The 13,604-nt window shown below is 43.5% G+C and overlaps 1 protein-coding gene across 1 annotated transcript; it reads right to left on the reverse strand.

The window, feature by feature from the left end:
• Positions 1 to 1,550: 1,550 nt before the first annotated feature.
• LOC128484346 (olfactory receptor 151-like) lies at positions 1,551 to 2,674 on the reverse strand. The gene has a single exon (XM_053460687.1). It carries the CDS (start codon positions 2,656 to 2,658, stop codon positions 1,696 to 1,698), a length of 963 nt encoding a protein of 320 aa, XP_053316662.1. The 5' UTR covers positions 2,659 to 2,674; the 3' UTR covers positions 1,551 to 1,695.
• Positions 2,675 to 13,604: the final 10,930 nt, after the last annotated feature.

Raw genomic sequence — 13,604 nt, forward strand, 5'->3', positions numbered from 1 at the left:
TCCTGGGATTTCCAAACATTTGGTGGGCTGCAGCTTCTACCTGCTTCAAAGAAGGGTCTGCCTCCCCTATATTAGGCACGGGCCACAACTCAGAGCCGGGTCATTTTATGGCTCGGAGCAGGGGAGGAAGAAACCACAGAGAGACGTTTAGGTGAATGCCACCTTCAGGGCACCGTCGTGTGAGTACGCACTCTGTAGGATATATATATATATATATATATATATATATACTTTCTATTTCTATATAAAGACATACTGCACTATTATTTTTGTATTTCTGTTTTTTTCGTTACATGTTACCACCCAGCGACTACTTATAAAGAATATATATATATGTTTTAACTCTACCCATCTCTACCCAATTTATCTTAGGTCTCCTAAGTGAACTTCCTTCTCTTTGTTTCCAGTTGCCCCCAGGCTGAAATACCCCTTAAAGCATTGCCACTTTTTGCAAATGCCCTTGCGCTATGCTGATTGGTGTCACCCAGAGGAGTAAAAGCTGTATATGGGGGCAAGAACAGCCATTCTTTTGGGGTACGTGTATGATGTAACAAGGCATGTGACTTTTAAAGGGATGATATCGTTAAGGGAGATGTTATGTCAGTGAACACAATAGTTACAGAATATGATAACAATAGCGCTACAGAATATCATTGTGCTATGTGAAACAATAAATCCTAATATTAAACTGTAGCTTCTGAAGTAGCGAGTTTTCATTTATTTCTGACTGATCTAACCGACGACATCTCTATAGGGACATTCTGTACAACATGGATCCTATGGATCACCTATATGATCCCTGCCAGAATTAGCGACTACGTCTTTCCAAAGCTCTAACTGTAAACAGGCAATGCAGCAAAGGGGCATTAGTGGCAGAAGAGACAGGTGGTTCTGGTCAGACCTCACCTGGGGTATCGGGGACTGGGGACCCCATATATATTGTGACAGTGTCAGAGGATTGGTTGTGGAGGGGATAGACCTCAGATATTACATAGTTTGTACCCCCTACCAAGTCTCCCCTCATCAAACTGCACAAGGTCAGGCAGTGGTGATGAACGGCACCGGAGTGCAGGCTTTCGTTCCTTGTAAATGCACATTTTTGACTGCCTAATAAAATATTGGAAAAGATTTGAAGCTTTTGTTATCTGTGGAGAAGCAGAAGTGGTTGGGAGAGAAGGTGGGGAAACATTTAGAGAGAGTGAGAGAGTGAACGAGAGTGTGAGAGAGCGAGTGAGAATGAATGTGGGCACCGGGCAACAAATTTCATCCCTAAATTAAAAATGTCCCAGAATTTTCGCCCGAAGCGAATGGGCAGGGAACGAAAGTCATTGCCCGAAAACAAATTGTCCAAAAATGAACCGAACAATTTGTTTGAATGTTTTTTTGGCCCATTTGGAGATGTCTAGTGTTTGTTTAGTAGATCAGGGCTCAGATAACAGAGTGAGGATTCAATGGACAAATGGCTGATATGTGGCTGCCTGAAAACTTTATATTATGGGGCAAAAACTACAAACTGGTTTAATAAAGAAAAAAGAGTGATATTTTTGAAAACATACTTTTAATCTGATTCGAGGAATAAAAATGAACCTGTAAGTAACATAATATATGAAGTCCCTCCTTCACTTATCCAACTTCTCACATGCTCTGCTAACAAGACAACAATCTCTGGAATAATGTTATAAAATATACAAAATATTAAACATTCTTTTGTCTGAATAACCTCTTTAGGGCACAAAGCATTTCCTTGTTCCGAAGGCTGTAGATAAAAGGGTTTAGCATGGGCGCTATGACCGCGTATGTGACCGTAACAACAAGGTCCATCTGGTTCTGCTGGCTTATCCTCGGCCGGATGACGTAGCTGAATATCCCCGACCCATAAAAAAGTGCAACCACAACCAAGTGAGAAGCGCATGTGGAGAAGGTTTTAGTCCGCCCTTGTGCAGACTTTATTCTAATTATAGCGTAAATGATGGGGATGTAGGAAACCACAACCGTCATGGCGGGGAAAGGTCCGACAAACACTCCAGCCGTAAACTGGAAGAGGTCCAGGTCGGATGTGTCTGAGCAGGCAAGTTCAAATAGTGGAGGAGCATCGCAGAAGAAGCTGTTGAGCACGTTGGGTCCACAAAAGACTACATTTAGCATTAAGGTGGTTTTTGCAAAAGAATAAGCCAGGCCGATAATCCAGCAGGAAGCCACCAGCAAGTCCAACGCGCACCTGGTCATCACGAGGGGATACCTTAACGGCTGGCAAATAGCCAGATAGCGGTCATAAGCCATTATGGCCAGGATAAAACACTCGGCCACCATAAACACTTGATAAAAGTGGATTTGGCTGATGCAGCCGGTGAAGGAAATTGACTGTTTGTTTTTTACCAGATTGTCCAGCATTTTGGGGACAGTGACGGATATTAACAAAAAGTCTAAAAAGGACAAGTTTTCTAGAAAGAAATACATGGGCTTATGAAGTCTCGGGTCTGTACGGATCAGAGTAATAATGAGCAGATTACCACCGAGGGTCACAATATAGAGCCCGGTGAAAAGACAGAACAGCGGTAGGTGGAGATCTGGATTCTGGGAGAGACCCAACAGGATGAATTCACTCACCAGGGATGTGTTTGCCTGGCCGCTCATATGGAGGGAATGGAGAAGGTGCATCATGAATATTAATGCCAGATAATAAAGCTAAACAGCCAGGGCATGGTCTGCAGTCATGGCAGGAGAGGACCGGCCAACTTCAGCACCTGGAGTAAGTCGGTCAAGTTACCCTGTAACAGAGCAGCCCAAAACAAACATGGCAGATGGTTCACTCGTTGTGCACTGTCCAGGTCTGTCCAACATGTTCACAAAATGGGACTGCATGAAACAACAACAAAAAAAAAATGATAAATTGAGCACACAATGGATCCAGACATTGGGGAAACCCCACCTAGAGTCCCCAGTACTCTAGAAACCCTTTCAGGCTGTATCTGGAATTGCAGGTAAAACAAATAAAGTTTTCAAATCTTCAAACCAGAGCAGCTCTGAGGACAATTGCCCCCCGTCCCTCCTTGCCCTTGATCCACAGGGTTTCACAGAACCCGTTAAAAAATCAAACAGCACCACTGTATGAGTAAGGTGGTGTAGGGCACCAAAAATAAGGAAGATACCCCCAAGAGAAATTCTTTACTGCGGACACCCATGGTAATACCATACCCATCAGCAATTCAATAATAAACCAATACAATATACATACAATAACATAGAGCATTGATATAACGTATGTGAACTTTTAGAATTACCTGGATTTCTGCAGATTTCGGTCATTAAATATGGTGAGATCTTTAACAATAGACAGCAGGCTTCGCAAAAACGATACTCTTCCTTGTCTTTATTGGGCACACCATGTACATATTTACAGGGTAGGTAAAGTATTGAAGCCCTAGGTTAACAACCTCTCCAAAAACGAATTTGGGTCAAGAGTTGGTTAACCTGGAGTCCAATCATAAAGACAAGAATGGTGGTGTTGGTAATTAAAAACACTCATTAAGATTACAAGAATCATTGCCTAATGTGAACCATGACGTAAACAAAAGATATCTCAATTAAGAATTGGTGACTTGCATAAAGCTATAAATGGTTACAAAAGTCTCTCTAAAAGCAGGGGAAGGCGCCCGGGCTGGTCCAAAATTCTTTGCACACTTGAGGAGACGGGAACATCATGTTACATTGCGAGGCTGCTCGCACAGTTAGAAAGAAGGCTTGGGACACGTAAATGATAAGGAGTGAGTGAGAGGGTTCTGAAGGGATGAAATATGTATTTATGTATATTAGTGTGTGTGTGAATGAGTGTGTGTGTGTGAATGAGTGTGTGTGTGAATCAGTGTGTGTGTCAGTATGTGCTGACACCTCTAATAAGCTTACCATACATAAAGCTGTGAACAAGAATGGTGTTTGCAGTAGGATACCACTGAGGAAGCCACCGCTGTCCAACAAAACCATTACTACACTTACTGAAGCCTGCAGAAGAGCACCCGGATGTTCCACGCTGCTACCGGCGTAATATTCTGTGGACAGAAGAACCAAACTTGAGTTTTTTGGAAGGAACACAACACTATGTGTGAGGAAAAAAGGCAGAGCTCACAAACATCAAAACCACAGCAATAGTATGGTGGGGGGCATCGTGGTTTGGATTTTGACATCTTAACACCATAAAACCATCAGAGATGATGCAATGGGACAACGACCCAAATCGCAGTAAAGTAAACCCACAACACAACGGTTTCAACAGAAGCAAGTGCGCTTCCAACCTTTTGTGGCATGACCTCAAGACAGTGATTCTGCAGCTCGCCGGTTCTCCCATTGAGGACAGTAGCCATCTGACGGCATCAGGTAGCTTCCAGGCGGCTGTCTTTATCCGGGGCAGGCGGGTGTCCCCTACTCGACAGTTTCTTTATCATTTGTTTGATGGAGGGTACAAGTTTGCCTGAGTAGAGCATTTCTTAAAGGCTCCGAGACCCAATTCACTGACACACATGTCTATTTGTTGCTTAGTTATTGTTCACTTCTGTGCTGCAGCTGTCCTGTTCCTGCCCTTTTTCTCCTAGCTCCTTTTATCAGTTTCTGACCTCAGTTTGAGACCACACTCCAGTCTGCCTAGTTCCTGTGACCGCTCAGCTACAGTGACCTTCCGGCTACTGACCTCGGCTTCTTTAAATCATGCTCCAGCTAGCCTAGTCCGTCCGGCTACGGCCCCCAGTTGATACTGACCTCCTTGAATTACCACCTGTTTCTCCATTGCCTGTTTGTCTTACTGTGTGCGGCATCATCTTCCACTCTCTGTGGGTATCACACGGCCCATCTGCAAACCCCACGGACCAGGCAGGTCCTAACAGATTCGCAGCAGACATCCCGAGAATATGTCAGACCTGAAACGGTTCTGTAAAGAGGAATCGTCCAGAATTCCTCCTCATAACTCTGCAGATCTGATCCGCAAACCACGTTTGGTTGAGGTTATTGCTACCAAACGAGGGTCAACCAGATATTAAAATTAAGGGTTAACATCATTTTTCCACCCCGCACTGTGAATGTTTACACAGCGTGTTCAATAAAGGGGCCCCCCTGGACGGTTAGGAAGGGGGAACATGACTGCTGGCCCTTTGACCGGGGTCAGTAGTTCATGGTCCGGGCACAGGTGTGGGTTGCAACATTGTTGCTATAATGTTCTTTGGTGTATAAGGGTGGGCTTACCGGAGCAGGGTTTCAGTCATTCCTGACACTCTGTACGAGCTTCCCTCCCGCCCTCCCCTTCTATCTATGTTTTTTCTGTATGTTTTTTCCTGTGCCGGTGTTGGTTTCTTTTATTTCCCTTACAAAAAATTACTGCAGTTTTTCTGCAGTTTTTTGGACATGAAAAAACTGCAATACTGTACTTTTACTGCAGTATTACTGCACGTTTACTGCAGTTTTACTGCATTTGTACTTCACTGTACTGCATTATTACTGCACATTTACTGCGCTTTTTTTTTTACTGCAATTATACTGCATTGTACTTCAATGTACTGCAGCTTTATTGCAATTGTACTTCCGTACAAAAATAACTGCAGTACAACTGCAGTACAGTGAAGTACAAATGCAGTAAAACTGCAGTAAATGTGCAGTAATACTGCAGTAAAAGTGCAGTATTGCAGTTTTTTCATGTCCAAAAAACTGCAGTATTACTTCAGAAAAACTGCAGTAATTTTTTCGTAAGGGTTTCTTTTAGTCACAGCGGGAAGTCTCGGCCAGCACCTTTTATGTGGAATATCCAGTGGATGGAGAAGGCTTGGGGAGACGAGTTCTGTGGAGGCTGACGGTACCCAGAACGAGAGCTCTTGGTAAAGTGTTGGGTTATCTGCCTGTCGGTAACACGACAGCTGGCAGGATGGTTATGTTATGTATGGTTATGATGTGCTGGTTCATGACGTTAATAAAGCTGTGGCCAACGCCCTTGCCCACAATGTTGTGTTGTGTATTTTTTGGGTGGGATGGGGTTTTGTGCCATATTAGGCCCTGTGGTCTTGGTTTAAGCAGTCAAGATATGAAAACGTAGAATGGTTTGTACGTTATTAGATCTCATCATTTAGTGACCGATGTGTGCAGAAATCGGGGTAATTCCCGAAGGGTCACATAGTTTTTCCTGTGACTACGAATAACGTTGCGGTGGGAATTCCGGTCTCAGCACCACCAGCTGCTGATCAGTTACGAGAAACACAGAAAACAGAGAAACACAGATGTTGCCGACAAATAACGGCTTTTCTGCCCTTCTAATCTACCCTTCTGCCGCTCGTGTGCTCCCCTCCCATTCTATTTAAAAGCCTTCATCCCCTCTCTTCTCTCTCCCAAGCCGGACATCTTGAGATCCCTTCCTGATAATTCTCTCACCGGAATGTCTCGATCCTTCCGGAGATGGAGTAAGACGTCATATAATGAAACAGAGACAAGACACGCAAGGCTTCGAGGACTCTGATTATGGGCTCTGGGGTGAACCCGGGGAATCTTAGTGAATAGACCCAAACGTGTAAGCATTGTATACTCCAGCCGCAGTGCTGGGACCCATGATAACGAAATCTGTATCTGCTTTCCTGCATCTAATAAAAGCAATGATGCGATGCCTGCGATGTCAGCTTGGGTTACGCGATCACTCGTTTTATTAGGAGTTGATTAGCCCCCGAGGACTGTCTTCCATATGCCTCCGATCCCCGGATGTTACTCTGGAGATAAAGACTTCATGAGCCTTTCGTTAGTGCCGCGTTTCCCCAAGAACCAGAGACCCTAAAGACTGCGGAGCTCGGACACAGATCTGGGGTTCCTGCGTTTTGGGAGGGGGTTTATGTGGGGTGTTACTCTCCATCGGGTCAGGACTTACAGGACAGAGACCTCTATGGCCAGTATTTGCCCCTGGATCTGATATCCAGCAGGTTTCAGCCAGAAGTCAGGGAACCGCCGTGTTTACCATCCTCCCTACAGACTACAATAGCGACCCGCTGCTGGGCTGATGAGGTGGGCCGAGTGCAAATACTAAGCCGCGTGCGAAGGAGGACTTGATGCTGTTACTAAATTACCCCCCCCCCATAATGTTTAAATACCCCATTAAACTGAGTTCATGATTTTACCCTCAGGCATCTAGTCTCAGTCGATGTTCATTGGGGGAAGGTGGTAGCGGCCGATAAAAAGCATGAGATTCAGCAGTCGGAGTAGCGAGGAAGCCGAGTTTAACGGATATACCCACTGGGAGTACCGAGATCCATTACAATGTAGCCGATTTACTGAGAGGGTGGTTGATAAGTGGATCATCCTCCTAACAGAAGTGGTAGAGGCTAATCCAGTGAGGGAATTTAAACCTAAAGACAAGACCAAGAACCATATAAGAACCAAAGAAAATGAGCAGATCAGGTGGGACTGAGGGCTCTTATCTGATTAATTACAGGTTTCTTTATTAGGATTTCAGTTTTGGTCCAATTTAACGAGATGATCAACTGAGCAGCTTCCTGTATTAAGCGATAAGAATCTAAAATATTAGGTAATTAATGAAGCCCTTTTAATGTATACTTTTCATTTGAACATTTTTAATGAAATCATTGAATTGTCTGATTCTTTGCCCAGAACCCCGTGGGAGGATCCTGACGGCAATAGATTACTCCAGAGAATTCTTAGCGGGACTCATCTCTTTCTTAATTAATTGCCCCGCTTTGGGTTTAATTAACAAAGGTTGTACAGTTTGTATAAACACATTTTTTTAATCCGCAGAGAGATGTTGTTTTGCTAAATTAGAAAATGTTGACAATAAAGAAGAATTACTCCATCGCTGTGTAATCGGTGCTGGGGTTTAATATGGGATTCATCAAAATGACACAAAAACGCATTCAGGATCAGGGGTTCAACCCAAAGCCATCAGCAATTCAATAATAATAAATCAATACGATAATAAATAAATAATACGACAGAAATAACATATAGCATTGATATAGAGTTGCATGGAAAAGCATTACCTGCAGATACTTGTCTGTCTCTCTCCAATTCTCTCTCTACTGTCTTCCTCACAGCTCACTAAATGCCCTCTCGCCCCCATCCCATCATACCTAATCCCACCACTCTCCTCTAGCCTTACTCCTGCCCTCACTCACATCTTCAACTCCTCACTCTCTACTGGTATATTCCCATTCAAACATGCTCAGGTCACTCCCATCCTCAAGAAACCCTACCTTGATCCAAATTCCCCTGCTAACTACCACCCCGTATCACTACTTCCATCTACTACGGTCTAACCCACTTTCTGTCCTCAAACTCCCTGCTCGACCCCCTGCAATCCGTGTTCTGCCCACAGCACTCGACTGAAACGGCTCTCACCAAAGTCACGAACGACCTTCTATCCGCTAGAAACAATGGCCTCTCACCACCTCAAGATAATTATGTCTAAGACTGAGCCCCTTCTAATCCCTCCCTCTTACCCTATTCCCCTCTCTGACCTTTCTATCACTGTCGACGGTGCCACTATCTCTCCTTCACCACAAGTCCGCTGCCTCAGAGTGACCCTAGACTCCAACCTATCTTTTATCCCTCACATCAAATCACTCTCTAAATCCTGCCACAACCAACTGCGCAACATTTCCAAAGTCCGTCCATCCCTGACTGCCAGCACCGCAAAACAACTAATCCACTCCTTCGTAATCTCCCGTCTAGACTACTGCAACAACCTACTTACCGGCCTCCCTCTCTCCCGACTATCCCCCCTCCAGTCTGTCCTCAATGCCTCTGCCAGACTAATCTCACCCGTCGCTCTGCATCTGCCGCACCTCTCTGTCAGTCCCTCCACTGGCTCCCCATCCATAACAGAATTAAATTCAAAATACTAACTCTATCCTATCGCTCCCCTCCATCTATCCTCCCTCATCAGCAAATATACTCCATCTCGCCCTCTAAGATCCAACAATGACCTGCTCCTTGCATCTTCACTCATCACCTCCTCCCATGCACGCCTAAAGGACTTCTCTCGCGCAGAACCAACCCTCTGGAACTCTCTTCCCCGCGCTGTCTGACTCTCAGCAACTCTCTACCCTCCTTCAAACGCTCCCTAAAAACTTTTCTCTTCAGGGAAGCTGACCACTGACATAAACATCAAAACTTCTCTCTCACCCCCTTACAACCGTTATCTCGCCCTACATTAACATCATAACATCATTCACTACCACGCAGTCCTCACCTCCTGTTTCTCACCCCTTATCCACCAAGATTGTAGGTTTCTGTGGGAACAGGGCCCTTCATTCCTCTTGTATCTGTACGTCAATTGCTGTATTGTACTTGTCGTTGTCTGTAACATTTTCATCTTTGTACAGATGAATAAATAAAGTACAATAATAATAACAATAATTTTCAACTAAGTTACAACAATAGACAGACACCGTCGGCTTTACAAAAACGTCTTTATTGAACGCAGTGCAATGTGAATGCAAACAAATATAATCACGGGAGTTTTGCTGTACCCATCTCAATGTATGACTCAAGGTATGCTTTACCACAATCAGTACCTGACACACTATATAGTGATAGGAGTTTTGCTGTACCACCGTCAATATCTGACTCAGTATATAGTTATGGTCATGTTGTACCACAATCAATGTCTCGCTCACTATACAATGATAGGAGTCATGCTGTACCACCATCTGTGTCTGGATCACTGTGTAATGATAGCAGGCATACTGCAACACCATTTGTGTCTGGCTCACTATATAATGATGGGAGTTGTGATGCACCAGTCTCAGGCTCAGTATATATCGATGGAGGTTATAATGTACCACCATCACGCTCAGTACGTAAAGATACCATCCTCAGGGTTTGGCTTACTATTTATTGATGAGAATATATAAAACAGTAAATAACAATAATAATAAAGCCCTCTGCAGACCAACATCTGAAACCAAGGACTAAAAGAGGCACCAATCAAAAAGGTACTTAACCACATTTGGACTTTGTCAGATTTGCACGCAAGTTTACCAATTCATATTTTTTATTCTTATGCATGTTTTTCCTGTAAATGTACCAAATATGCCAAAAAAAATGTAGCCAAAATTTAGCCAAATGTTGTTTACCTTCGGAAAAAACATTCCTTTATCTTGATCCCCTCTGGCGTCCTACAGCCATAACCTTCCCACCTTTTCTAACCTAAAACTGTCTTCTCTTATTCATCTCTCTCTTTCCCCTCTTGGAGCTTTCCTGAAACATCACAAGACCTCTGGTGACCACCATATGAAATGAACCAATCTACCCTTCCCTCTGTTCATTTTATTTCTACATCCTCGTTTGCGCCCTGAAACCACTTAGCCCTAATTACAGCTACAAGAGAGTTACTAATCCCTTTTTGTTTCAGTTTCCCTGTATTACTCCCTTAGATTGTAACCCCTCCAGCCCTGCCAATAACTTGCATTACGTACCATAATGCTAGATGGTAAGCTCACGGGCAGGGTTCTCCTGATGTGTCTGTATGTATTAATGTATATTTGTTATGTAGGTGTTTCCTGCCCTATTTAAATTGTTGGTGCTTAATAAATAAACGGTAATAATAATAATAATGCTGTATCATCATCAGTGTCTGGCTTGCTATATAACGATGGGAGTTATGCTGTACCACTTTCATTGTCTGCCTCAATATATAATGATAAGAGTTATGCAGTATGGAGGAATGGGGGAAGACTTCACCGCAACGTCGCCATTTTGGTGGAAGTGCCGTCCTGTTATGTCCTCGGAGATGGAGACAAAGAAAGAAGAAAGCAGATTAAGGATTGAAGATAGAATAGAGAAGAGGAGGGAGAAGATGAAGAAGAAGTGGTCAGCAGAGAAGGTAGGGAAACCTTTAGAGAGCATGAGAGAGAGAGAATGATGGAGAATGGAAGTGTAAAAGAAAGAGAGAGTGAGAGAGTCTAAGTGAATGTAGATCCACAGAGTTTGGAGGACAATTCTGAGCGTTTTACTTCATTTCCATCTGTTTCGTGGACAGTCTGTACAATTTGTACGAATCCGAATGAGTCTAGCCCTCAATAATGATTATATTAACGAAGAAAATTAAGAAAGAAGGTAAGGAAGTTAAGGAAAGAATGAGAGAGAGGACAAAGGAGCTAGGTAGACAGCGAGTATATATATATTGTGAGATAGGTCTGGGATCGCCCCTCGCTGAGGTCAAGGGACAAGCGCCCGTTTTCATTCACCAGGCAAACAGCAGTAAGTTCGTGCAATCTGACACGGGGTCAGGTTTATTAGAAAGGTTGCAAAGACAAAAGAAATATAACACAGCAACAAAAGAAATACCTTGCCTGTCCGGCACTTAATATACAAGGGATGCCCCTCACTACCAGCTGGAGAGCTTCCCTCTGGCAACTTAACAATAATACGTCCAGCAACCTTTACTCACTTTACTCACTTTACTCACTTTACTCACTTTACTCACTTTTTACTCACTTTACTCACTTTCTACTCACTTTACTCACTTTACTCACGTTACTCACTTTACTCCAATGTCTCTCCCACAGACAGGCTTTCTGTGTCCTCAGCCAAAGAGCTACCTGCCCTCCTGGCTTCCCTTTTATATCTGCCCTCTCATTCACCTAAATTAATCACCTAGCAGGTGGGAGACTCAGGTGTTACTTCACATAGGAAAGGAATCTAGGAGAAACATACCTCCCTTCCACCACCAATCCTACATGAATGTCACACTCCATATGAATTGAAAGATACAATTCTGCAGAGAGTCAATATCATGCGGCTTAATAGGAATCAGTAAAGTTCGGAACAGGAATAGAAGGCGCGATAGTGTGTTCATCTTGACCGCATGTATACGGCCTAACCAGGATATGGAATAGCGAGACCATTGTTGTAATTCCCAACGTAGTATGGCCAATAGCGGCGGATAGTTCGAGATGTACAGCGTTTTTGGATCGTTGTTAATACTGACGCCCAGATATTTGAGGCATGTGTCCCGCCATGTGAATGGGAAGCTTGTAGCAATGGATTGTTTCGGCGGAGCACCCAGGTTAATATCTAAGGCCTCACACTTGGAGTTATTGACCTTGTAGCCAGACAACTGTAAAAATTCTTGAAGAGTCACATAGAGGTTCGGAAGGGAGAGCAGGGGTCTGGTAATGGTAAGCAATAGATCATCCGCGAAGAGACTCAGCTTATATTGTTGGTTGTGGACGTTGATGCCAGTTATGTCCGGGTGTGCGCTGATTACCGCAGCCAGAGGTTCGAGGCAGATAGTGAACAGCAGAGGGGAAAGCGGGGAACCTTGTCTCGTGTCGTTGCATATTGCGAACTGTTGTGATTCACCGCCACTTATATTTACCTTTTTTAACACTACAATATTGTCCAAAAGTCTACATTCATCATCACCAACAGGTTTTATTTGATCGTTTATTAAAAAATGTTGAAATCAGCTGATGATTATTATTCATGAATATATTTTTTTAACACTCTCGAAAAAAAATCGTTTAACACTGATACAAATTTACTAAGAAGTCAAGTTAAGGACTAATCCAACTGACCAGGCTATTCCTCATTCACATGCTGTTCGCCTCTAGCACTCACAAAACAGCTCATACATTTACTAACCTGTGAGTTATTTGCAAGGCCATCCGAATGCCCGTAACTTTCAATTATAAACGATGTCAAGTTATAAACGATGACTATGAGTTCAAGTTGAGCAAGCATGTGTGTCTGTAACTCACAAAGTTAACCCTCCACATTACAGTTAAAAGATAAATAAATATATGTGTTTTTAAAAAGAAACGGGGGCCTTCAGTATCCCCTAATAACCAAAGGAGGGGCAGACAGTGGTGGGGGGCTAGGTAATTTTGTTGTTCTTGTACAGTAGTACTAGTTATTTAACTCATACGAGACAAGCGTGGAGGGAGACGAGGGTTGGGGCACAGTGTGGAGTGTTTGGGAATCATGGTGTTGTTTCCAAGGGTTCCTGATACTGTAAAGTTTTCATGTTACTGATGAGGATATGCAAGATCAATGTAAACCTGCATACCCTCGCCTGCAACTCACAACATAAGCACATATTTAAAAGATTAATTTAAGTACCCCCTATTAAACAAGTGGCCGTCAAAGATTTTCAACCCCTTTTTCCACATCCAATGTCAGAATTTTATGAAAGACCGGAGGTGAACATGGTTCCTATTTCTTTGCTGGGTGTATGGTCCCTCCAGTAACAGTTTCTAGAGGATTGAAATTTCCTCAGTCTGGGTATTGTGTGGTATCCTCAAATTTCCTCAAACCTCTAGAAAGGTGCGTACGTTAGTAGTGAGAAGACATAACGGGAGGTATCCATGTATTTAGATTCATTCCAGTGACGGGACATTGGAGATCAATTACTGGTGAAGGAAGCCTCTTTCTGTCCATCTCATGACGGCTGAAGTTGTTGAGATGCATGTGATGTAATATCACACAGGCATGAGCTGTATGCTCTGTGTTCCTCGAACTCACTGAATAAAGAGAACCTTTAACCATAGGTGCAGTCATAGCTAAGCCAGCTCTCCATCACAGACCTTTCCTCGTACCGATGCAACTGGAAACATTTTATTTCCGAAGGG

This window comes from Spea bombifrons, chromosome 3 (assembly GCF_027358695.1).
Source record: "Spea bombifrons isolate aSpeBom1 chromosome 3, aSpeBom1.2.pri, whole genome shotgun sequence".
Classification (NCBI taxonomy): Eukaryota; Metazoa; Chordata; class Amphibia; order Anura; family Pelobatidae; genus Spea; species Spea bombifrons.

Bases quoted from the DNA above. Each gene is read 5' to 3' on its own strand.
- LOC128484346 (XM_053460687.1), bottom strand. From the start codon at position 2,658: ATGCACCTTCTCCATTCCCTCCATATGAGCGGCCAGGCAAACACATCC.